Raw genomic sequence first — 26,514 nt, 5'->3', positions numbered from 1 at the left:
ACGACAGCGGTTACCTACATTATGAAGCAAGGGGGAACCAGAAGCAGGAGCTTGATGGAGCTGGCCAATCTGTTGTTAGCCTGGGCAGAACAGAACACAGCCTCACTATCGGCAGTGCATCTGAAGGGCTCTCAGAATTTGTTTGCGGACCTCCTAAGCAGGCGCAAATTGCTAGAGGCAGAATGGAGTCTGAATCAGGAAGTGTTCCTGATGATCTCCGAGGCCTGGGGGGTTCCTCAGGTAGACCTTTTTGCCAGCCAGCAGAACTCAAAGGTGGACAGGTTCTTTTCTCTTCACCGAGGAGATGCAGCAATAGGGTTGGATGCATTCGCTCACCCCTGGCATTACCAGCTGTGCTATGCCTTTCCCCCCTTTCCTCTAATTCCACTAGTACTGAGGAAATTCAGGGAAGAAAGGACAGACTTAATACTAGTCACTCCTTTTTGGCCAAAAAGACCCTGGTTCGCGGGTCTTCGAAACCTAGCCTCGAAGCCCCCATGGAGGTTACCACTCAGAAAAGATCTGTTATCCCAGGGGACAGTAAGTCATCCAGAAGTGGAACTCCTGCAGCTAACCGCCTGGTTTCTGAGGAGGACCTGTTAAAGGCTAAAGGTCTCTCAGATAAAGTAGTAAAGACCCTGCTGTCCAGTAGGAAGGCAGTTACACAGGCAATTTACATGAAGGTCTGGAAAAAGTTCAACTCCTGGTGCAGTTTTAGAGAACTCAAGGTCAAGAGCACGGTGTCAGTCTTGGAGTTTCTCCATGAAGGAATGGAGAAGGGTCTCGCAGCCAGTACCCTGAAGACTCAGGTGGCTGCCTTATCAGTTTTCTTTGAAAAGACTTTATCTAAAGAAACTTTAATTTCTAGATTTTTTAGGGCTCTTGCTCGAAATAGACCAGTAGCCCTTAAAGACTTTCCCAGTTGGGATTTGTCTACAGTTTTACAGGGTCTCTCGGGAGCACCGTTTGAACCCTTACAGGAAGCTTCTTTGCAGAAGGTGGTTTTAAAAACAATCTTTTTGGTGGCCATCACCTCGGCCAGGAGAGTCAGCGAGCTCCAAGCTCTAGCTATTACAGAACCCTTCCTTAGAATTTATCAGGACAGGGTGGTACTGAGGACGGATCCAGCATTCCTACCGAAAGTATCCTCAACTTTCCATCGATCACAGGAAATAGTGTTACCTACATTCTCTGCAAGCCCAGCAAATGCAGGAGAGGAAGTATTTCACACATTGGATGTGAGAAGATGTCTTTTACAGTTTCTGAAAGTTACTAAAGAATTTAGAAAATCAAACGCCCTCTTTGTGATATTTTCTGGATCACGCAAGGGGGAGAAAGCTTCTAAAAGTACGCTGGGTAGGTGGCTTAAGTTGGCTATAACAGAAGCCTATAAAGCAAAAGGAGAAATACCTCCCTCAGGTATTGCTGCCCACTCTACTAGATCCACGGCAGTTTCCTGGGCTGAAAGGGCCGGTGCCACGCCTGAACAAATCTGCAAGGCTGCCACTTGGTCCAGTTATTCGACATTTCTCCGGCATTACCGGTTAGATCTACTGTCTGCAGCAGATCAGGCCTTCGGCAGGAAGGTACTGCAGGCAGTAGTCCCGCCCTAGGGTAAGTTTCTCGGTTATCCTCTCCGGGGTTGTCCTGAAAGGCGATTTGAGAAAGACTCAGTTAGACTTACCGGTGACGGTATTTCTAAGAGCCTTTCAGGACAACCGTTACTTCCCTCCCTAGGTTATGCTTAGTAAATGTATTAAGTTCTACCATGGTGTTGTGCTTTCTGTGCTTTGTTTTCCAGCGTCGGAAGGCCACAATAACTGAAGCCATGGAGGAGGAGGAGGTGTTTTTAAAGTGGGCATGTGTTTCCTGATTGCAAGGTGGAGCTACTCTCTCCGGGGTTGTCCTGAAAGGCTCTTAGAAATACCGTCACCGGTAAGTCTAACTGAGTCTTTTTTTTTTTTTTTATTGCGCTGCACCAAAAGCACCCCATGTTTCTAATGTGTGGGGTACCATTAAGACTTAACGGTACCCCTAAAGAACAGAGCATTCGTCTGTGTGTCGGGCAAACGAGCGCAACAAAGGCACGAGAATTTTTGTTGGGCCAGGTATGAGTGCTCGAATGACCGAATTTTAATGGTTCAAAGAATGTCAGGCAAAATGGTCGGCCCTCACACATGTTCACTTCATCGAATCTGGCCCTCTTTGAAAAAAGTTTGGACACCCCTGGCTTATAAGGTTGGGCACGTGTAGGGATGTGTGTACTGAGCTCCACGGGCAGTAGTCCTTTGATGAGAGCCAGCCATCCTGACCGCATCCGTTCTGTCTCTGTAATGGACTAAATGAATGGTACCCAGGCCTCATCATCCGAAGACACGAGGTTTTGCTTGCAAATGCTTTAAGAGTTGGACACTGGGATCCAGTACTTTTTGGTAGTAAGGCCAATAAAAGTTTACTGCCAGGGTCTTCTCGCAGGTCCAGGATTGTGGGAGAACCTGAGTGTTCCCCAGTTCCTGAAGGTTTCCTTTTAAAGGTCTTGGAGCCTACCGTGAAGGGTGAAGATTGTTTTTTTTTTCCGTTATAAACATTTTATTGAGATTTGAAAAGCATAACAGGAATAAACACTTGCGGACGCAGCCGCTAAATGCCTTGTACATCAGAAAACAAAGATTGTACGGTTTGGTTAAGCATATTTATAACAGTAAGGCTAGCAATTTAAACTTAGCATGAAATTCGATAGTTAGTCCAAAGTGTCTACATGTTCATAATAGTATCATCATTTACACCTGGATTAATTTTGATTGCGAATTTTGGGGTTGAATAAATGAAAGTTTGCTTATGAGTAATCAATGGTCAAACAAAATGACATGGAGCTTAGTAGTTGATGGGGTTTGTTGTTAACATATTTTATCTGTGTGGTATTTGTAGTATTTGTATAAAAAGAGCATTAAGTATCCATTGTGCTATGTCTATTGGGGAAAGGGTATGAACTGTTGAGCCTAGCTTGCGTCGTTGCTATCTAGTTTCTCCAGGGGGTCACCACAGCTCCCACTATTAGGTTATGTGAATATATTACTGTATTCGTCTGTTGTACGGAAATGTAGCCAGCATGACCAAACTTGAATATATTTGAAAGTGGTGTCTCTAGCCTAGTGAATTAATTCCTCCATTTCTGTGGTTTTGTTAATGCGTCGAAACCAGTCTTTTAAAGAAGGTGGTTCAGATGATTTCCATTTAGAGGGAATACACATGTTTGCTGCCATAATCATGTGCATGGGCAGGGATTTTAGGTATGGAGGTGGAGGCGTTCTGTGCAATAAGAGTTGTTCAGGGGTGTATTCCAAAGTGTATGTGGTGATTTGTTGAGTAAGTCTATGAACTTCTTTCCAGTATGGTTGAAGTTTGAAGCAGGACCACCATATGTGCAACAGGGATCCGTTCTCTCGTTTGCATCTCCAACAGAGTGGGGAGGTTGTCGGGTAAAAGTTGTGTAGTTTTAGGGGTGTTCTATACCATCTTGAGAGTAATTTGTAAGCGTTTTCTTGAGCGTATACGTTTAGGGATCCTTTATGGCAGGGCTCGACAAAACCCGGGCGCCAGGTCGCATTGGCGACTAGAAATAGCGACCTCGCGCCTGGGGCAGCACAGCTGGGGGTATCCTGTCTCTGTGGACCCCCCCAGCGTGATCGCGTCGGGCCGTTCCGCCGGCGGCCGAAAATTTAGGCCGCGGTTTTGAGGCCTTCTGCGGTCCTATGATTCCTTATGGAATCTGGTGCCCTCTTGTGGTCGCCGTTGGTATGACAAACCAGCAATGCTAATGACTGTTTGTTTTATATTACCTGCCTCTTCTTTCCTTTATTTATAACCCCCTAAACATTATATATATTTTTTATTCTAACACCCTAGAGAATAAAATGGTGGTTGTTGCAATACTGTCTGTCACACCGTATTTGTGCAGCGGACTTACAAGCGCACTTTTGTTGGGAAAAATAATTTAGTTAATAAAAAAATAAGACAACAGTAAAGTTAGCCCAATTATTTTTTATATTGTGAAAGATAATGTTACGCCGAGTAAATTGATAACCAACATGTCACGCTTCAAAATTGCACCCGCTCATGGAATGGCGACAAACTTTTACCCTTTAAAATCTCCATAGGCGACGTTTAAAAAAATTCTACAGGTTGCACGTTTTGAGTTACAGAGGAGGTCTGGGGCTAGAATTATTGCTCTCGCTCTACCGATCACGGCGCTACCTCCTATGTGTGGTTCGAACACCGATTTTATATGCGGGCAGGACAGGGCGCGTTTTAAAAATTATTATTTTTTCTGCTTATTTTAACTTTTTTTTTTTTTCCACTGTTCTTTTAAAAAAAATGTTGTGTCACTTTTATTCTTATTACAAGGAATGTAAAAATCCCTTGTAATAGAAAAAGCATGACAGGTCCTCTTAAATACGAGATCTGGGGTCAGAGAGACCTCGGATCTCATATTTACACTAAAGTGCAATTGAAAAAAAAATTGTCATTTGAAAAAAAAAAAAAAAATGTCCCTCTAAGAGCTATTGGCAATGACTTGGAGACGGGGGGGCGGCGACAGCGCTGCCATCTTCCCCTCACTCGTCTCCATGTCAGGCCAGGGACAGGTCCGGATCGCCGTCACGGACCTGGCTCCTAACTTTTTAAGCTGGCTCCTAGATTCCAAGCAAATTTGTCAACCCCTGCTTTATGGACAATTGTGTAAATGTTTTCCCAGTCCCTTTCCGTAAAGTTAATAGAAAGTTCTTCTTGCCACTTATTATGGGCCCAGTTGTCAAAGAGTTGTTTGTTTGTGAACAGTAGGTTATATGTGAATGATATTAAGTGCCTTTGGGGCTCTTTACGTATACACATTTCTTCAAAGGGTGTCTGACGTCTCGACCATTCTAAGCTCTTAGCTTTGGTGTCCAGAAAATGTCTGATTTGAGTGTACGTCCAGAGTGAGAGTTCGTCCGTCATTAATTTAGTCCTTAGGTTGGAATATGAAAGCGGACTGTTATTCTCAAAAAATTGGTCTGCAATAACAGTGGTATGTGGCCAGCAGTCTGCTAGGAAGGAAGACTGCATCCCCGGTAAAAAGTCTGGGTTGAGTTTAATTGGCGTCAGGGGTCCTAAAGTTGATGAAATTTTGTATTTATCACATGTGAATCGAAAAGTGGAGAGTGTCAGAGAAATTATTGGGTGTGAGGAATATGTTAGTGGGACATGTTTTGGAATCAGCCACGGAGTTTGGGCTACCGGGATTGAGTCAAACGAGTTTACTAATTGGACCCAGTCTTTGGTGGTTGAGTGGATATTCCAATCAAGTATTCTTGTCAAATGGCAGGCTGAGTAATATTTTTGTATTTCGGGCAAGCCTATTCCTCCCTTGAGTTTGGGGATAGCGAGCCTCTCAAAGCTTAATCTGGGTCTGATTGTGCCCCAAATGAAGTCTGTGCAAAGCTTGCGATAGGATGCGAAAAATGTGTTGGGAAGCTTAATCGGGATTGTTTGAAAGCGATATAGCATTCTCGGTAAAACATTCATCTTTATGATGGCAGCTCTGCCAAACCAGGAAAATAACCCCAGAGACTATTTCTTCAGATCTTGGGTTATGTTTTGGAGAAGAGTTAGGTAATTTGTAGAGTATAGGTCTGTCAAGGAGGTAGGTATTTGAATGCCTAAATATGAAAGAGTATTGTGGTTCCATTTAAAGGGAAAGTTATTGTGGCGTTGTTGGCATTGTTCCATGGGTGAAGATTTTTTTTTATCTCTGATAAACCTTGCTGCGAGGAGAAGATAAGGGAGATTTTCTCAGGAATCTCTCCTTCTATGTATTGTGTTGTCATGTCATGTCTGTGTCACCACTGGGGGCTGTATTGAGCACTCACCATTCTGATGCTGGAAACAGCATAAGCTCCACTCTCCTCTCCGTTAAAGCCAGCTCAGACCTTCAGGTAAGAAGGGGGGTCTGATCAATTCCTGGGCCCCCAAATTGGCGATTTTGATCTATTTGAATGGCAGCCAGCTGTCTCTTTTTCTTTTAAAAAAGGGAAATGGGAAAGTCGCGGCCGCTCGTCGAGCGGAGGATTTTCCCGCCCCCCGCCATGATGCCGGCACTCATGCAGGAGATTCACTTCCCTGTTTGAAAGAGGAAGGGGGGGCCGTTTTTGCACGGGGCGTGGCTAAACGGTGTCAGACGCTGGCCACACATGTAGGAAGTAGTTTAGAGCTCTGCAAGAGAAGCTGCTGCCTGGCGGTGGAGGGACAGAGCAGAGTGGTTGCTGGTCAGGTTTGGTGACACAGGCATTTCCCTTTTGACAACATTGTACTGTATAGCTAGGATTAATAGCAGTTATTATACTGTACTATAGCCTAGCAAGGATTACATTCTTTTGCTGGTACTGCCTCTGCTTTGTACTGTAAGCTATGAGTGACAAAGGGACCAGGAACTCCTCTAAGGGTTCTAAGGGGTTAATGTTATACAGCAAACTAAAAACCCTTCCAAAAGAATGTCTTCCTCCCCGAGAGGTAAAAAGAAAATACGGCCAGTCAGATGAGCCGTCAAGGGTAGAACACTTCTGTCCCTGTGTATTTCATACAAACAGGTTTTTTCTTCTACCATTTAAAAGATTTGCGCTATGATGTCTCTCCATAGTAGGACTAAACATAGCAGATTCCTATCTGGTCCTCAGGGCCCTTTTGTTGAGGTGCAGAAGGCTGGGGATCAGGTAGATCTTCCCAAATATTGGAAGATAATTATTTTTCCTCTTCGGAGGATCCTAACAGGGAGGGAGTAGCCGCACAAGTCAGGTGTTTGTCTACTCCCTTACTTAACCCTTTTGTTGCCTGCAGCACAGGCTCTTGATGTATCTACCTCTAATATGGTTCATTTGAACCTCCTCCACCTGGGGATGTTTTTCCTATTGATGCATAGCTATGTATTCTGAATGGGAACATTTCTATGAAAGAAATGGGGGGTTCCAGCTATTAATGCTGCAATCACCTTAGTGAGCAGAGTCTCACATGTCCAGTTGATAATGCACTGATGTTAAAGGATCCAGCAAGTTAAGGTTGGATTTTCCTTTTAAAGACAAGATGTCTTTTGCAGTTCTGGCTGCAATTGGAGTAGCTCAGTCCATTAACCCTTTAACATCTGCTCCACTATTTTGGTGGAGGACATTTTGAGTCACGCCAATGCATTGGAATGTGGACTCCAAGGGGTTAAGGAACAGGTGTGAGATACCTGAAAGTTCTGTCTGATCAGCAGGCCCGGCAAGGGGGCTGGTGTATATGACGCACTGTGTCTCACAGATGCTATGAAGGACTCAATCGTTTAAGCCCTTTGGCTTATACTTGGACTGGTGCATTTTTGCAGAGGTCCGTGGCTGAGATATTGATCAGCCGAAGCACCATGTGAAAACCCTGAGCCAGTCTGTGTCCCTTCCTGGGGTACGACTCTTTAGAGTGGATAAGTACATCCAAAAGGGGTAAAGCTCTCTTTACCAATAAAGGAGGTTCAAACAGTTCTCCTTTTAATCGTGCAGCCTCTCCTATGCCTGGGGAATCTGCCTTTAGGCAGTCTCGACGGTCTCAATCGTCAGGTTCAGGAGAAAGTTCCCAGGGGCAGTATCAGGATCTTGGGGGCAGAAAGTCCATAAAGCAGAATGCTAAGGCCTTCTCATGAAGGAGCACCCTCACTCGTTTGAGTGAGGGGAAAGGTCCTGCGATTCTCAAAGTCTGTCAGGAACAATGTTAAAGCAGATTGATTTCTGCCATTTTTATTCTCTAGGTTACATCTAGAGTTTCAAGAGTCCGGATGGCCCAGTCAGCTTTCGATCTGAGGGTTTGGGGTTCGGGTCCTGTTTGGGTGCTGCCTGTGGGGTCCTTGGGGCTGCTGATGCGGCAGTCGTTATGCAAAAGTGTCCGTCTCCTCAAAGAATCCTCCTAAGGTTCCAGGGGAAAAAAAAAAGAAAAGTCTCTCTTTCTGGCTTCTGGATCAGCTGTTATCCCAGTCGGTGATATCAGAGATTCCCTTAGTGGAACAGGTTTTTTTGTCTCAAACCTTTTAGGGTTCCAGAGCCAAGCAGAGAGGTAAGACCCATTCTAGATCTTGAAGATCTGAATCGGCACTTGAACATCCGATCCTTTCATAATTCGATCGGCTGTGTCCATCTTGCAAGGAGGGGAGATGCATATCTCCATGTGCCACAGTTTCCTGCTTACCAGAAATTTCTGCGGTTTGAAATATAAAATTATTTTGTCAAACGTGGCACTGCCATTCGGCTTAGCCACAGCACTACGAGTGTTCTGAAAGATTCTGGCGCCTCCTTTAGCCAGGTTAAAGGCTCAAGGCATAGCGGTCCTAGCTTATTAGAAGATCTACTTTGAATAGATCATTCAGTCTCAGGTCTAAAACCAGAGTCTCATCTCATCTGTAAATAGCTGAAATCTCTAGGTTGGTTTCTCAGCCTAGGAAGATTCTCCCTAAAACCATCAAGGAGGTTACTTGGGGGCTGGTTATAGATACCATACAGAAGAAGGTATTCTTACCCCAGACGTGAATCAATTCCATTGTAGGACTAATACAACTTATCAGGATAAAGGAAAATTCCTTCATTCGGCTGCAGGAGATTTTTGGGGGAAATGGTGGCCTCCTTCAGGGCCATCCCTTATGCAGTTTTATTCAAAGACTGCTTCAAGACACCATCCTGTTGGTCTGGAATAAAGAGGATTCAGGCCTTGTTTCTTTCCAATACGCTTGGCTCCCAACATAGGTCAGAGCCTAAATTGGTGGTTGTTATCCAGCATGAGGGAAAATCTTTATCCTGCAAGGTGTTAACAACAGATGCCAGCCTTCTAGGCTGGGGAGCAGCCCTGGAAGAAGATTCTGTCCAAGGGAGATGATCCAGGGTAGAGGACCTTGCCTATCAACTTTGTTGGAAGTTTCAGGCAGTACATCTGGCCATAGAATCTTGGCGGTCAGATTACGAGACTGTCCTGATAGGATTTAGTCTGGCAGAGCCACGGCGGTGGCTTACATTGATCACCAGGGGAGGCACGAGAAGTCGTGCAGCCCAAAAAAGAGTTGAATAATGTTCTAGCTTTGGCAGAACACAACACTCCTTGCCTATCAGCAATTTTAATATTTCAGGCGTACTACTTGAGACGCCAACAGTTATTTCCGGGAGAATGATCTTTTCACCCCGACATCTTCCTAGCAATATGTCAGAGGGGGTACTCTGGACATGGACCTATTCACGTCCAGATTGATTAATAATGTTGGCAACTTTGTCAAACAAGGGGTCCACTAGCAGGCGGAATGGACGCATTAGTCTTCCCAGGGGATCAGTTATCACTGATCTATGCATTTCCTCCAGCTCTGCTACTTCTGCACCTTCTCCGCAGGATTAAGCAGGAACAGAAGGAGGTGATTCTGGTGGCCCCAGCCGGGTCCCAGAAGATCTTAATTTATCAAGATCATAAAGAGCCTTTGGACTCTGCCATTATAGCCAGACCTTCTTGCAAAGGTCTGGTATTTCATTCTACTTTACGGACAAGGAGTTTAACAGGTTTGACTGTTGAATCCCACTCTATAAAAGATTGTGGGTGATCTCCTTCAGTAGTGTCTACTTTGACTAAGGCCAGGAAGCCGGCTTCCGGAATCACTTACTATAGATTCTGGAAGGCATAGGTTTCTTGGTATGGATCCAGGGGTTGGCACCCCAGGAAGTATGTCAATAGGCAGGATTCCAGATTCCTGCATATGGGATCTGAAATGAAGCTGGCCTTAACTTTTATCAAGAGCCAGATCCAGGCTGTGTCAATGTCTTTTCCTATGGCCTCTTGCTTTCCACTCTTGGTGCGTAGCTTATTCAGGGGGTAACAGGGTTTATTCCCCCTATCAAGGCACCTCTAAATCCTTAGGATTTAAAATTAGTCTTTTCGACTTTGCTGAATCAGCCGTTTGAACCTTACGAGAAATTGTCTTGGTTCTTTGACAAGAAAGATCATCTTTTTTGCTTGCCATTTCTTCTGCTAGAAGAGTATCGGAACTAACGGCTTCGTCTTGTAAGAGCCATATTTCATCCTGAACTCTTACCAAAAGTGGTAACAGGTTTTAATTTAAACCAAGATATTATTCTTCCTTCTTTCTCCCCAGAAGCCTTAATCTGGGGAAGAGAAAGCACTACATTCTCTTGATATAGTAAGAGCGATCAGAATCTATTTAAAGGCGACCGCTCAGGTCTGTAAGACCATAACTTGGTCTTTGGTGCAGACGTTTATCCGATTTTATCAAATCGATATTAAAGATCATGAGGATATTTCCTTTGGGTACAGCATACACTGCAGGCTGCAGTATGAGTCCTCTGGCCTCCTGTTTCCTTGATTCTGTCTCCCCCCTTCAGTTGTCATTGCTATGGGACATCCCACATAGTTATTACTATGGCTCGGTGTCCCCTGATGTAAGAAAAGAAAATAGGATTCTTAAAACAGCTTACCTGTAAAATCCATTTCTTTGATGTACATCAGGGGACACAGAGATCCCTCCCTTCTTCTTCTTATACACTTTGATTGCTTGGCTACAAAACCCAGTAATGGGAGGGGTTATATGGAGGAAGTTCACACCTTAAGGGACGTGCCAGTGTCCAGCACCTTATATGCCGATATAACCCACATAGTTATTACTATGTCTCTGTGTCCTCTGATGTACATCAAAGAAAAGGATTTTACACGTAAGCTGTTTTAAAAATCCTATTATTCTTCTTCCAACATAAACATGAACTTCCATCATCACCAAAAATGTAAATTGGTAAATGTTAAACAATCGCTTTTACAAAACACATCCAGTTTACAAAGTTAACTTAAAGCAGAGTTCCGCCAATTTTTTTTTAAGTCAGCAGCTACAAATACTGCAGCTGCTGACTTTTAAAATAAGGACACTTACCTGTCCAGGGCGCCCGCGATGTCGGCACCTGAAGGCAATCTGTCCCTCGGCTCTCGGGTGCTGCTGCCACCATCTTTGGTAAGGGAACCAGGAAGTGAAGCCTTGCGGCTTCACTTTCTGGTTCCCTACTGTGCATATGCGACTTGCACAGCGCTATCCCACTGGTCCCCGTTGTGTTCTGGGAACTGTGTGTCTCCCAGAAGACAGCGGGGGGATGGAGAAAGTGCCAGAAGTGGCATAAATACCCGCGGCTGGCTATAGTATCTATGCCCGGAAGTGGGAGCAAAATACATGTATTAGGTACGTGCTCCCCCCTGAAAGGTGCCAAATGTGACACCAGAGGGGGGGAGGAACTGGAAAAGCGGAAGTTCCATTGTTGGGTGGAACTCCGCTTTAACCACTTGCTGCCCACCCGATGTCGAATAACAGAGGAGTGGTGCGGATCTCATTCTGGGTAGATGTCATATGAAGTCACATCAGAATGGCTGCTCTTGCACGCCTGCAGGGTGTGCCGCGCGGTGACAAGGGCCGCGCTGTGTTCCTAGGACACTGCGCAACCCTGATCTCTTTAACCATGTGATTGGCTGTGTCCAATCACAGCCGGTCAAATGTAAATGCTGAAGTGCCGGTAATCGGCTCTCATCGCCTCACACTGACAGAGTGTGTGGTGAGGACAGCCGATCAGTGGCATCTCCTCGCAGGGGACACCCAGACAGAAGACCGGCCACCGCCTCGCCCACCTCGCTCGCCCCCCTTTCCTGGCCGGCCGGGTAGCGTGCTCGGACAAGGGTCTGTTGTGGACTTGGGGGGGACTCCCACGCCGATTTTTTTCGGCGTTGGGGTTCCCCTTTAAGTCCATACCAGGCGGCGGGGTCAGCGACGTCTCCTTCGCGGGCCCCGCCTACCTGGAGACGTGCTCGAAATGAGCGGACTTTCCTCCACGTGTGTGGGCGAGTCCGTTCATTTCAAAAGTAGGGCGGATAGTATGGCGGACTTAGTCCGCCGTATTAGTCCGCTCAAAAAGTGCCGTGTGTGGGCAAGTCCGTTCATTCGAAAGTATGACGGACTGTCCGTCGGATTGTCTGACGGACTAAGTTGGCCAGACAGTCCGCCACGTGTGTACGCGGCTTAAGATTTTTTTTTTTTTTAAGTTAAACAAATAACCCAGCAGTGATTAAATACCACCAAAAGAAAATGGAAAATTGATATCAAATACTCACCGTAATTTCCTTTCCTGATAGGCTCCATGGCAGCATACATGTGGGTTAGCCCCGCCTCCATAACTACCACAATAGGACCCCTCTCCCATAAATCTTTGCTCCTGGCTACTATCCGTGTTCCGTAACTAGCCTACTCCAGACATTTGGGAGGGAACTCCTGCTGTTATGGAGCCTATCAGGTAAGGAAAATTACGGTAAGTATTTGACATAAATTTTCAGTTTTCCTGACAGGCTCCATGACACCCGGGTGGGCAAAATGTTGAGCAAAGAAAACCAAAATTTATTTAACATTGTCAACTGACAATACTTGCAAAACAAAATTAATAGAAGACAGAGCAGCTGGTTCAACACAGTAGTGAGAAACAAATGTATTAATGGAAGACCAGGAAGCCGCTCTGCAAATAGTTTCAGGCGCGACATGCCGAGATGCTGCCCACGAGGTCAAGATACTTCAGATCGAATGAGCCATCACTGCCTCAGGAAAAGCAAAGCCCTTTGCTCTGTATGCCCTCTGAATAGTCTGCACAATCCAATAAGAGATTGATCTGACTGAAGCTCGCATTCCTTTGTTCTTGCCATGAAGAAGGACGAAAAGAAATTCCGTTTGTCTGAATGGAGCCGTCACCTCCAGATATTGTTTTAGAGTGTGGCCTACATCCAGAGGATGGACACCTTGATTGTCTGAGGTCTTGAAAGTAGGGAGCACAATCTCCTGATTTTCATAGAAGACTGAGGTCACTTTCAGGTTTGACCCTAACATGGGAATCAATACTACTCTGTCCGCAAAGAAGGTCAGAAAAGGTTCCTCCGAACCTAGATTCCTAATTTCCTAAACTCTTTTCGCTAAAGTTATAGCTACTAGGAAAATAGCCGTGTGATCTCTTACAGACAAAGGTTCAACAGGATTTTTCCCAAGATTTGACAGAAAGTCCAGTACTAAAGTGAGGTCCCATTTGGGGAACCTGGGTCTCCTTTGTGGTCTAAGCCTGATGGCACCTTTTAAAGAATTGACGAGCTAGAGTGTGATTTGCCCATGAAACTCCCGTGAAGGCCAAGATGGTTGACATTCGCACTCTTAATGAGCTGGCTGCTAGGGATAAATCAAGTCCTGATTGAAGAAAGCTCAATATATTTTGAACTGCTGGAGAATTACAAGAATTTGACCTGGAAGACATGTGGACAATAAATCTAGACCATATACGTTTGTATACTCTATTCGTGCTCTTCCGCCTGACACTAAGAAGAGTTGGAATAGCTTCTTCTGGACAACCAAGGGCTTTTAGCCTTCCCCTCTCAAGAACCACGCCCTGAGGTGTAGACAGGATGGGCACGGGTGTAACATCGTGCCTTGGGATAATAGATCGGGCCTGAGAGGCAGGGGAACTGGATCTTGATAGCTGAGGAGCAGCAACAGAGGGAACCAAGGCCTGTTGGGCCAGAATGGAATTACTGCAATGATCTCTACCTTCTCTTTTCTGAGTCTCTGAAGGAATTGCAGAATCACCGAGACTGGAGGGAAGGCGTAGGCTTTCCGAAATTTCCAACGATCTGTGAGAGCATCTGTCCCTTATGCCTGCAAGTCCCTGAACCTTGAATAATAACACTCCCAGGGTCAGAAGCCAATCGAATACTTCTCTGTGGAGGGACCACTCGTTGTTGTCCATTTCGACACGCGACATAAAGTTCGCTTGAACATTCTGGATCCCCGGAATGTAAACCGCAGAGATGTTGGCCAAGTTCTTCTGAGCCCAATTCATTATTGGGTCCACTTCCTGTAATAGGGACCAGCTGCGAGTTCCACCTTGCTTCCTTATATAAGCCACTGCGGTTGTATTGTCCAACCTTAGCATAACTGACGAATTCTCCACTAGATGGCAAAATGATAGGAGCACCTGAAAGGCTGCCCTTAACTCCAGAATTTTGGAGACAACCCTTTGAGACGGGAATGTCCACCTGCCCTGAGCCACATCCGAAAGGCAATGAGCGCCCCAACCTTGGATGCTGGCATCTGAAGTCTCCATGACCCATGAAATGGGAATGATTGAATGGTGATTGCGCAGATTCTTCCCTTGAAGCCACCAGAGGAGAGATGTCCTCATGGTTGGGGTGAGGAATATGCGCTGGGTCTGGCTGGTTGAATTCCACTGTTGCAGAAACCCCTTCTGGAAGGGTCGAATGTGCCATTGGGCCCACTTCACCATGGAAATGGTAGCTGTCATTGTGCCAATTACTTTCAGGCATTGGAGAGCAGAAAGGTGAGCTGACCCAAGGGCTGCGTGAATCCTGTCTAGGATCACTCTGATCTTCTCTTCTGGGAGGGAGATAGTGCCTTCCACCGTGTTGAACTGAGCCCCTAAAAACACGAGGGATTGTGTTGGATCTAGATGGCTCTTCTCCAGATTCAGGAGCCACCCAAACTCTTGCAGGGTGGAGATAAGTACCTTTTTGTGCTCCAATAGCTGATCTCTGTTCTGGGATAGCAGAAGCAAGTCATCCAGATAGTGATAGAGATGAACACCTTTGACTCTATGAAGAGCCACTACTGCTAATAGAACCTTGGAGAAGACCCGGGGTGACGTGGTTAACCCGAAGGGGAGACATGTAAACTGCAGGTGTTGGTCGCCTACCACAAAGCGGAGGAACTGTTGAAAGTCCTTTGCTACGGGCACGTGGAAGTATTCATCTTTCAGATCGATTGCTATTAACCAGTCTCTCAGATGCACTGACTGCTGAATGGTAAGCAGGGACTCCATTTTGAATTTTTCCTTGCGAATAAAGGAATTGAGATGGGTCAAATCTATCACCGTCCTCCACGTGCCGTTTTTCTTCTGTATCATAAACAGAGGGGAGTACATGCCTTCGCCACGTTCGTCTTCTGGAACGGGTTACGAATGCGCCTTTCTCCAATAAACCGCTCATGTAGGTCAATAAGACCTGTTTTTTCTCCTCTGAGCCTGGAAGAGTTGTGGGAACAAATCTTAACTTCGGGGTGTTGATGAAGATTCATTTGTGACGGACGATACCGTCTTGACGGTCCAATAATCCCGAATTGAGGCCACTCAAACATGCCCGAAGTGGAGAAGACGAGCCCCCACCTGACATGTTTGAGCGGGCCCAATTTCAAAAGGACTTCGTGTAATCCTGGTTCCCAGAAGAACCGCCTTTTGAGGCTTTTTTGAATGAAGATTGTCTAGACTTCCATGATCTTGAGAACTCCCAGCCAGGACTGTAGCTTCTCGCATCCCTAGTGCGATCAGAGTTCTGCCTTCTTGGGAATTGACGTTTTTGATTCTGAAGACATCTGTCTTGAGGGAGAAACCCAGATTTTCCACCTGTGGCCCGGGATATGGCAGAAACAAGCTTATTGCCAAATAAGGATGTCCCCTCAAAGGGGATATGGCACCAAGCTTGTTTAGATGCTGGATCTGCCAGCCATGGACAGAGCCATAATGTACGGCATGCTGACACAGCCGCCAACATATCCTGGGACATCAAGCGAATGACATCAATAGATGCCTCCCCCAGAAAGGCATAAGCCATTCTAATTTCTTGGATATGAGAATCTTTAGCTGTTTCAACAGAAATACCTCTCAAGAATTCCCCAATATTGTCAGCCCAAGATTCTATGGCCTTAGAGACTGCTGTCATCGCAAGTACTGGCTTGCACGTCATTCCGGATGTCAAGTAAATCCTCTTCAAGTCTGAGTCGATCCGTGTTTCCAAGGGATCTTTAAAAGACATAGTATCTTCTAAGGGAAGAGTTACATATCTCACCAAATGCATGAGCGCTGCATCCAACAACGGAGCTGACTCCAGGTGCTTTACATCCTCTTCTTTAAAAGGATACAGCTTCAGAATTTTTGATTGCATGGAACTCTTTTTATCCATCTTGCTCCATTCATCCGAGATGATGTCACCCAACTCAGACAGAAAAGGAAAATATTGTCGCTCCTTATTGAGCTGCTTAAAAAATTTCCTTTGTTTTGGGGGGGGGGGGGGGTGATAGGGTCTTCCCACTTCAGAGCCTCTCTCACTACCTTGACCAAGGAGGGACCCAAACCGTAGTCAAAACCCAATCCTGGATCTTCCAGATCCGATTCACTGTCCGAGACAAGGGCAGAGTGGCGACTTGGTTGGGAGGATTCCCATGTTTCTTGCAACAACCTTTCTCCCACTGGAGGGCCTAATGGGTCTGATGGGGACTCACGTGGCTGTTGAGCTTCCCTTTCCTGCAGGGACTTCTTCACAACTCGCCTCTCCATTGACTCTAAATGCTGGTCTGCGCCATCTCTTTCATCTGCAGCTTTAGAGAAGCAATGATCGCATTGGGGCTTGTCTGTTGGAACAGGCATCCTACAACCCCAGCATGATTTTTCTGGCCTCTTACTGGAATGAGCCACAGGGGGACGAGAATAATCTCTGTCACGCTGTTTAGACCTAGCGGACCTATGATGGACCTTGAGGAGGATTTACGGTGGTGTGATTTTGAGGATCCACTGCGTCTATAAGAGCTATGTTGTGGATCAGACCTGGAAGGGCTGTGAAACAGAAAGACAGAAAGAAAGGGAGATATAGTCAAACTTGCTACCTATGCTCAACTCTTTCCAATATTTTAAAAACACAAAACACAGCGACCTACCTAACATGAGTGGGCTGGCCACTAGGGGGCAGTGAAGCATCCATAACACCAGTACTTGACACTGCAGCAGACAAACAAAAAATACAATTTCAGCCTTAAATAAAGAAAATATGAATATCTCTACCTACCTACCTTAAACCGCTGTGCTGTCAGGGAAGTCGCTGTGTCCTCTGCAATCATTCCCGGGGCTCTGACAGCTCTCAAATGAATTTAAAAGTGGCGCCTATGACCTCATCATCGACGTCAGACGCAAGGCGCTTGCGCGTATGCACGAAACCAAGCCTCACACTCACATCGGTGCCTGTAAATTGGAGAGAGTAGTTTGCTGGAACGTGGAAGCGCCAGCAAACAACATGGGAACGGCGCAAACAACACAGGAGAAATACAGATACAGGCATAACACAAAACACTGCTGCCATGGAAATATACAGACTCACCACTTCACCAACGATCAGCTGGCCGAACGATCCCAGAAACACACACATCAGACCTCCCAGCAGATAATGGCCACCAACAGCAACAGGCAGTGCGCACTTTAGGTAAGTCAAACCATTTCTTTAGCGCTATTCTGCATTTACACTCCATACCCTGCTTAACAGTCAGGGCCTATCGAAGGTACAAACCTCGTCATTCGGCCGATCGATCGCTGTGAAGTCATCTTCAGGTAGGAGAACCACTTGATCCTATGGAGGAGGACAAAAAAGGAACACGGATAGCAGCCGGGAGCAAAGATTTATGGGAGAGGGGTCCTATTGGGTAGTTATGGAGGCGGGGCTAACCCACACGTATGCTGCTATGGAGCCTATCAGGAAAGCTCTATTTGTGTGAAGAAAATTATTAAAAATTCATATGGTTATCGTGTTGCATGACCGCACAATTGTCATTCAAAGTGTGAGAGTGGGAAGGGGGTGGAAGTGCCCGGTATTGAAGGGGTTAAGGACAGCACTTTAACAGAAGGTACAAAACCTGCCAAAAATATCTTCTTGTATTTCTGCAAATCCCCGGCTCAATGAGTAAGAACAGAATGGATCAAAATATCCGCAGACTGCAGTTACTGGAGCTCCACTATACACAGAAATCATGTGACCTCCACTTCCTGCAGTATCCTCTATTTATTGGTTGTTACATTAAAGTTCATCTGAAAATAAAAAAAAAGTGGAGTTATGGAGGCCACATGTTTCCTGTGACAGTGGAGCTCCAGCTGCAGAGATTCACAATGAAGTTCAGGTAAAAAAAAAAGTGGAGTGGAGGCCACATGCTTCCTGTCAACGGTGGAGCTCAGAAGACAGGAAGTGATGCCAGATACAGACAGGAAGTGATGTCAGGTACAGACAGGAAGTTCCGGGTGAGAGGTGAGTCGGGAGGAAGTAGAGAGAAGACATTGCTGGAAGACGTAGCAGAGGAGGTAATAAGGTCTTATTTTCTATTTACACCCAGTAACCCCCCCGTCATGTCCGTCCTCTTCCTCCATAGTCACTGTGATGTCTTTTATCTTCAGCAGATGATGATACACACATATATAGTGTGGAAATGTAGATTAACCCCTTCAGGGTGATCAGTTGATGATGAATAGTGATGGGCTCTGGTGTGTTGGAAATCCCACATTCCCAATCCCGCCAGGAAGCCGACACTGCACAGCGCTAATCACAGACAGTGAGACATTTCCTGGTCCTCAGCTGTACAGATCAGGAAATGTCTCATATCTTCCTTCCAAATCTGGCCATACATGGTTCAGTTTTATCGTTCATCCAGCGGGATGAGAGGAAAAAACGAAAGTGATTCCCCCATCCACACATTGGAGGGGGATGGGGGAATCCTCCCCACTGCACTATTGTATTCTGACAATGGGGGGCGCTCCTCCGCTCTCAGTATACACAGATCAGTGATGAAGCTATTGGCTGCAGCCGCTGATGGAGTGATTTTTATCCGGCAGTGACCACACATGGATGGAAATGTGACCGATCACTGCTGAACCAGCTGAATTTCCATATCTCTGTGGTCACCATAAGTCAGGGCTCAACAAATCCCAGGTCACCATGGTGACTAGAAATGGCGTCCTGGCCCCTGGGCTCTTGTCAGCCCATTCTCACTGTTGGTCTGAATAATGTTTCTGCCTGAAACCCGGACACATTATTCAGACAGGAATGTGGCTCGGAGCAGGGCCAGGCGGGAGGGTGAGGGGAGGAGGAGGAGATGATGGCACCCGACCTGTGAAGTCAGGGGTGGACTGGTCAGGACAGCGGCATGAGAGGACTCATCTCACTGAGCTCCCGCTGCCAATCTTTCTCCTTTCCGCGGCCGCATTACTGTCACCATCGGCTCCTGCTTCCACCCACAGCTGCCTGTGTCCCTGCAGAGCCCTCCAGCAGAACAGAGTGGAAGGAGCGGGACCAAATCTCCAACATGGCGCCACCTCGGCACTGCCACAAAGATCCCCACAAGGTGCTGAGAAACAGGACTACAGAGTCCTTACAGGAGGAACCAGGACAAGCCTGCAAGGCAGCCAGCTAAGAGACCAGCCAGGGAGGGACATGCTGCTTTATGTACACAAGATGTCCTCTCCATCTACTCTGCTCTCACACACTGCTGGGGGAGATGTACAGGACATGCAGGAGGACACAGGGGAGGGGGGTTGTATTACTGTCCTAAATTCTGAACCCCATGTCCTGCGCTGACCTACACCCTTCACCCCATATTCTGCACCCCGCATGTCACCCACTCACATGAGAGCTTACTTTCACAGATTCCTAACAGATTTCTCTATGGTAAAGGTCAAAGTTCACTCTTCAGTTTAGGAGAGGAAGGACACACCCAGTAACAATGATTTGGTTTTCACAGGAGCCTCATATAGAGGAATCCTCAAATCTCCCCCTCCAAATGTCCCTCCATCCAGAGTCTATATGTCCTATGACATCACACTGACCTCACAGCTCCTCCTCCCAATGTCCCTCCATCCAGAGTCTGTATGTCCTATGACATCACACTGACCTCACAGCTCCTCCCCCAATGTCCCTCCATCCAGATTCTGTATGTCCTATGACATCACACTGACCTCACAGCTCCTCCCCCAATGTCCCTCCATCCAGAGTCTATATGTCCTATGACATCACACTGACCTCACAGCTCCTCCCCCAATGTCCCTCCACCCAGAGTTTATATATCCTATGACATCACACTGACCTCACAGCTCCTCCTCCCAATGTCCCTCCATCCACAGTCTATATGTCCTATGACATCACGCTTACCTCACAGCTCCTCCTCCCAATGTCCCTCTATCCAATTATGTTTTTTTTCTCTGATGCTCTTATTCCCCATACACACGATCAGAAATTCCATCAGAAAAAAATGTGGATGGTTTTTCTGATGGAATTTCCCTTAAAGTGGTTGTAAACACTTACAAACCACTTTGGCCTAGATTAAGGCTTCCCTGTAGGTCCAAGAAATATCTCTAAACCTACACGGTTTTGGGGATATTTACAAAAAGACAGGCACTGCTGTCTACGATGCATGCGCCGTAGACAGCGGTGCGCAGAAGCACTGGGCATGCCGCTGCTAATAACGATATGCCGTTAGTGGTGGCTCCCGTGTGCATGCCGTCATCGCTACTCCGACGCTGTAAGTGGCCGGAGCAGTGATACCCGGAAGAAGGGGACATCGGTGACATGGCTGGCTCCTATGTCAGGTAAGTGACACATAATGGGCTACTATGCGATGCGGTGCTATGTGATGTGATGCGTTGCATAGTAGCCCATTATGCTTTACCTTTGCAGGGAGACAAAGAAGAAGTAATACCCATCAGGGTTTACTTCCTCTTTAAGCTTTCCTTGCATACACTCGGTCACACAAAAGTTCTCTGAACTTTCGACCATCAAGAACGCGGTGACGTATAACACTACGATGAGCCAAGAAAGTTCAATGCTTCTGAGCATGCGCCAAATTGTTTCCGAGCATGCGTGATTTTTTGCGCATCCGAATTACATACAGACGAATGCATTTTCAGATAGGAACTTTTTCCGACTGAAAAAATAGAGAACCTGCTCTCAATCTTTTGCTGGCTGGAATTCTGCCAGCAAAAGTCTGATGGAGCGTACACACGGTCGGGATTTCTGACCAAAAGCTCACATCCGACTTTTGCTGGCAGAATTTCTGATTGTGTGTGCGGGGCATTAGGATGTGGGCGGAGTCTTGGCATCCTCACTAGCAAAGTGGGACTGTTGGTCTTGCATTATATGTAATGATGTCAGAATACCTGCAACAAGCTTTTATCCTGCATAGTGTGGGGGTTCTGTGGGGTAAATTATACCTCAGACTGAAGTGGGGCTTTAATAAAATGGAGACCTGAATGGAGAGGTGAGGAGGATTCTGGGAATTCTGGGACATTATCCAGTAACAGACAAGGGATGTGTCTGGATGGTGACTGTATCATTGTGTGTGTCAGGTTCCTATAAGGTGTCAGGATGTCACTGTCTATTTCTCCATGGAGGAGTGGGAGTATTTAGAAGGACACAAGGATCTCTACAAGGACGTCATGATGGACAATCAGCCGCCCCTCACATCACCGGGTAAGAGGAGACTTTATTGTAAAGGAGAGAGCAGTACGGAGGCTCCACCTAGATCCCCCATCATCTGATAAACACATAGAAACAATGTATTCAGTCAGTGTGTGTGTTTCCTACAGATGGATCCAGTAATGGGAACCCACCAGAGAGATGTCCCCGTCCTCTGTATTCCCGGGATTCCACACAGGAAGGTCACACCATCCCCCACCATCATCAGGTAGATGAGGAACAATCACTGATAGTATCATTAGGATCTGTACATTATCTGCATTGTTACCATTAATGTCATTTTTATTATATATTTAGAGTGGAAACCTGAGAGATCCTAAAGTTGAGGTTAAAGAAGAGATAAAAGAGGAGGATGATGAGGATGGGGGGATGGAGGAGTCTCTAAAAGAACACAAAGATCTGTACCGGGACACCATGGTGGAGTCATCCAGCTACAGAAACCCACCAGAGAGATGTCCCCATCCTCTGTATTCCCGGGATTCCACACAGGAAGGTCACACCATCCCCCACCATCATCAGGTAGATAATTGACAATTATTGGTAGTTCTGATTTATACACAGCATGATTGTTACAATGAATGTTTTATTATATATTCAGAGTGGAAACCTCGGGGATGATAATATTGATGTTAAAGAAGAGTATAAAGAGGAGGATGAGGAGTATGGAGTGATGGAGGAGTTTTCAGGAGGACACAAGGATATGATGGAGCCACCAAATACCAGGAACCCACCAGAGAGATGTCCCCGTCCTCTGTATTCCCGGGATTCCACACAGGAAGATCACACCATCCCCCACTGTTACAAGGTTGGTGGGACGGAGGTTATAAAACACACTTATAGAGACAATGTGTGGATTTTTATGTGATGTCACAATAATAAATCTTCTATCTTACAGATGATATTCTCTCTCATTTTCTTGGTTTAGAGTGGAGATCCAATGGATATAGAATTTGAGTTGAAATCAGAAGAAGAAGAGAGGTATGTGAGGGATGATCAGCAGTCTATGGAGGAGGATGGAATAACGGGGACATTTATAGAGGAGGACACTCCTACAGAGATCAGCACAGGTGGGTCATTAACACTAAATACATTCCTCCACCCATACTGCTCACTGATTGGTCCAGAGTAGGGCGGGGGCTGGGTGATATCAGCCTGTAATCCCCTGGTCACTTTCCTGAGCTGTGTTCCCCGTCCTGTATTCCTGGATTTCTCTCCGATAATCTTCCTTTTCTGTGCTGCCGACACAATTTATGTATCTAGACTGGATTTATGGAGATTCTGGGGATCAGCCGGCAGCAAAATGTTCATTTTCCCCATAGATGTTACTAGATCTAGGCACCTGGGGTATGTGATTTGGGTCTTCTGCCCCATACCCGGGTATGACAAGATCTCTGACAGAACAATCCCCCCAGGATTACTTGTTGTGTTGTCTGCTGGCTGTGCCGGGTGGAGGGATATGTCTGTATAGTCTCAGACCCAAGTCACTGAGTGCACTCTCAGGAGATGGGAGGCAGCGGTGTGGGACCTCTGCAACTTGTCTCATGTAATCATTTCATCTTCCACTGATTACTGAATACCAATATTATGAGTCCTGACCCTTACACTGTATACTTTATATTCTACATTACATACTCCTGACCCCTGCACTATATACTCTATGGTGTACATTACATCATTCTGATACTATATAGTCCTATCTGTTGTATCTTATACAATATGTTGTACATTACATAGTCCTGACTTCTGCTCTCTCCCCTCCCCCACCGCTATATATACACATAATATGTATTCTCTTTTGTTACACCCATTTCCTACCAGCTGGACATTTTATATCTGATGATGTGATTGGAGCACAGCAGGAACCAATCAGCTGATGTCTAGTAATAATCTTTGTATTTCTATTTTAGTAGATGGACGGGAGATGAGGAAAACCTCAGAGGATTGTCTCACTTTGTCTCCAGACTGTAAAGTAGAAGATGAGGACATCACACAGTATAGTCCAGGAGAAAACCCGACTACCTCAAATGTCCATCCGGCACCACACAGTGTAGATGGACCATCGTATTCCTCTTATCCTGAGGAACCTCAGACTGTGAGGGACGGGGCCGTCCTTCCAACAGAGAAGAGCTTTTCCTGTACTGAGTGTGGGAAGTGTTTCCGTCATAAATCCCATCTTAATAGACATAAAAGATCTCATACAGGAGAGAAGCCGTATTCCTGTCCTAAATGCGGGAAATATTTTTCACAGAAGTCTGATATTTCCACACATCAGAGATCTCACATAAGGCAGAAGCCGTACTTCTGTCCTGAGTGTGGGAAATGTTTTTCACAGAAGTCTCATCTTTCCACACATCAGAGATCTCACACGGGGGAGAAGCCGTATTCCTGTTCTGAGTGCGGGAAATGTTTTTCAGATAAGTCCAATCTTTCCACACATCAGAGATCTCACACGGGGGAGAAGCCGCATTCCTGTCCTGAGTGTGGGAAATGTTTTTCAGTGAAGTCCGATCTTTCCAAACATCAGAGATCTCACACCGGGGAGAAGCCGTATTCTTGTCCTGAGTGTGGGAAATGTTTTTCAATGAAGTCCAGTCTTTCCAAACATCAGATATCTCACACAGGGGAGAAGCCGTATTCCTGTCCTGAGTGCGGGAAATGTTTTTCACAGAACTCCAGTCTTTACAGACATCAGAGATCTCACATAGGGGAGAAGCGGTATTCCTGTCCTGAGTGCGGGAAATGTTTTTCAATGAAGTCCAATCTTTCCACACATCAGAGATCTCACACTGGGGAGAAGCCATATTCCTGTCCTGAGTGTGGGAAATGTTTTTCACAAAACTCTAGTCTTTACAGGCATCAGAGATCTCACACGGGGGAGAAGCCGTATTCCTGTCCTGAGTGAGGGAATTGTCCCTCACTGAAGTCCTGTCTTCCTGTACATCAGGGACCCCACAACCCTCGAGGTGTATTAGTACCTTGAGTGCGGGAAAAGTCTTCTATATGAATGTTGCTGGACATCACAGCTCTCATGTGGGGAAGAAGCACACCCTGATATACACCTCAGATACACTCTGTAAGGTGCGCCCCTCCTTGATTAGCTCGAGCTGGACTTTAGTGGTCACTGGAGAGCTCTCTTCAATCGATTGGGTGATAAATCAAGCAACCATACGCTTTGATGGTTTGATCATGAATACAAAAATCTTTATTTTATGACCTTAAACTGTCTATAATAATATGAACACAAAACCACAATATTTCATTTCGCCTTACAATGTTCTATTTCTGTAAAATTTCTAAATGTTAGCTCTGACCACAAATGCATTCTGTTTTCCGAGCGATCTTGCACTTAAAAAGAATCTTTGCAAAAGCTTTCCGGGTGAAGCTATCTCCTATGTAACTTTATGTATATATCTTTGCAAGAAGTTTCTAGTATAATAAAAGTAAGCGCAGACTTAACCCCTAACTCTCCCTACCTTTACAATCCCTCCTCTGATCATGAAGGACGAAGTCCTTTCCTGATCATTCTCAGTACCATCTATGTTCTGAGTAGAACATAGCCATGGCTGTGTCTGAAGTGGAAGGTTTGATTTTGGTAATTCTGCCCATCAGACAGAATACAATCTTAATGGTGGCATAAATTGCAATTCCCAGGATAAGTATGATGATGAGGATCATTCCTACTTTCTTAAAGAAATTCATGATACTATCCCAGAACGACCCAAACCAACCTCCCACTCTGGAGAATGGATTCCAGGAGTCTCCCAGACGTCTCATTCGGTCCTGTCATTTTGCCCTTTCATCGTTGTGTCTCTTTATAATTTCATAGTAATCAGTTATCGGCAGGTCCTCTGATGGTTTAGTCAGAATATTCATATATGTGCAGTAAAGTCTTTTGTCTCCTGTGACATCACAAAGTCCAGTGAGGATCATCATCATTCTTTCCTGTCTCTGTTTAATAATTTCTTGTTCAAATAAAATCTTTCTCAGTTCCTCATTTAGCAATCCTATGTCTATAGCGGTTTCATTCATCCAAGAATCTACTAACATCCCAAATTCATCCACCTTGGCAAAAGCATTGTATATACCTGCTCCACCGAATGATGCAAACACTTTATCCCACCAGGTAGTAATTTCCCTTTTGTGTCTACCGAACTCTAAGTGGCCATGTGCTGGTATCATTGAGACAGGAGAATCTCCTGTCGTGGTTCTCATGAAGGGTATCATTTCTACAAGAGTACACCAACCAGCTGTTTTCCTGTCCATGGGGTAGGGGATAGTGGTGTAATGCCACAGGCCACAACAAACCATCCATGTGGGACATGGGGTGCTGGTACTATTTTGGGGGAACTTAGTTTAGATTGGAGTCCTACAAGGCACAGCCAATCTCCCAATGAGGGGGTATCATCTTCCTCTTCCCACATCCAAGGGTTTTTCATATGTGTGTCTTGCAGCCATTCAAGTGCTCGGGATAAGTTATACCCTCTGGCACATTTAGATATATTATAACGGGACATATTGGATATCCGATCATCTTGGTTAGGGATATTATGTGTAAGTAGTCCTTCTACTTCTATTGTACCATTCAGAGCTAGGGGCAAATCCAACATGGTGAAATTTACCAAAGTATCTCTACAGAACTGGGCATAATAGAGATCTCTCCCTGCTCCATTTAAGAAGCAGAATTGGGGTTTCCTGGTATAACCAGTAAATAACAGAGGCTTGTTAATTGTAGTTGTATTGGCTAAAGGGACCTGCTGGGTGATATTTAGCAGCTGTTCTAGGGTGATGGGCCTTCCAACTATGGGAACTGAGTGTCGGCCCGTGCCCATATGAGAACATACCCAACATTCAGAATGATTCTGCATCCTTGCGAAAGCATGCATCATTATGAAGTGATGTGGGATAGTATCAGGAACTGAATAGGTCTCTGGGTCTAATTGAGCTCCGTTATTATCACTGTTTAAATTTGGTTTTAGGATCTCTTTCCTTGCCTTTGAAAAAGACAATAATTTTAGGTGTGATTGTGTCAGGGGGTGTTCAGATTGCCTGTGGGTAGGGATGAGCCGAACACCCCCCGGTTCAGTTCGCACCAGAACTTTCGAACGTACCCCAAATTCGTACGAA

General features: G+C 45.7%; 4 protein-coding genes across 5 annotated transcripts in view; 3 read left to right on the top strand and 1 right to left on the bottom strand.

Moving 5' to 3' along the window:
- The window catches only part of LOC143989821 (uncharacterized), a 184,519-nt gene that overhangs the window by 90,880 nt on the left and 67,125 nt on the right, over positions 1 to 26,514 (bottom strand). The gene's annotated exons all lie outside the window — the stretch shown is intronic.
- The window catches only part of LOC143989797 (uncharacterized), a 765,658-nt gene continuing 757,308 nt past the window's right edge, over positions 18,165 to 26,514 (top strand). Inside the window, exon 1 of the mRNA XM_077490065.1 lies at positions 18,165 to 18,227. The gene's annotated coding sequence lies outside the window, so the exon portion shown is untranslated. The remainder of the gene's footprint in view (positions 18,228 to 26,514) is intronic.
- LOC143990005 (uncharacterized) lies at positions 19,531 to 22,255 on the top strand. The gene is made up of 4 exons (XM_077490244.1): positions 19,531 to 19,587; positions 21,464 to 21,598; positions 21,688 to 21,909; positions 21,989 to 22,255. The coding sequence occupies exons 1-4, from the start codon at positions 19,531 to 19,533 to the stop codon at positions 22,253 to 22,255; spliced, it is 681 nt and encodes a 226-aa protein (XP_077346370.1).
- LOC143989921 (uncharacterized) overlaps positions 22,327 to 26,514 on the top strand; it is a 134,660-nt gene continuing 130,472 nt past the window's right edge. Inside the window, exons 1-2 of the mRNA XM_077490193.1 lie at positions 22,327 to 22,457; positions 23,298 to 24,273. Of these exons, the coding sequence (XP_077346319.1) occupies positions 22,328 to 22,457; positions 23,298 to 24,273 (1,106 nt within the window). The 5' untranslated portion in view covers position 22,327. The remainder of the gene's footprint in view (positions 22,458 to 23,297; positions 24,274 to 26,514) is intronic.

Source organism: Lithobates pipiens, unplaced genomic scaffold (assembly GCF_037356315.1).
Source record: "Lithobates pipiens isolate NorthernLeopardFrog02 unplaced genomic scaffold, aLitPip1_a1.2 Scaffold_18, whole genome shotgun sequence".
NCBI lineage: Eukaryota > Metazoa > Chordata > Amphibia > Anura > Ranidae > Lithobates > Lithobates pipiens.
This window is presented reverse-complemented; position numbering and strand designations above follow the sequence as displayed.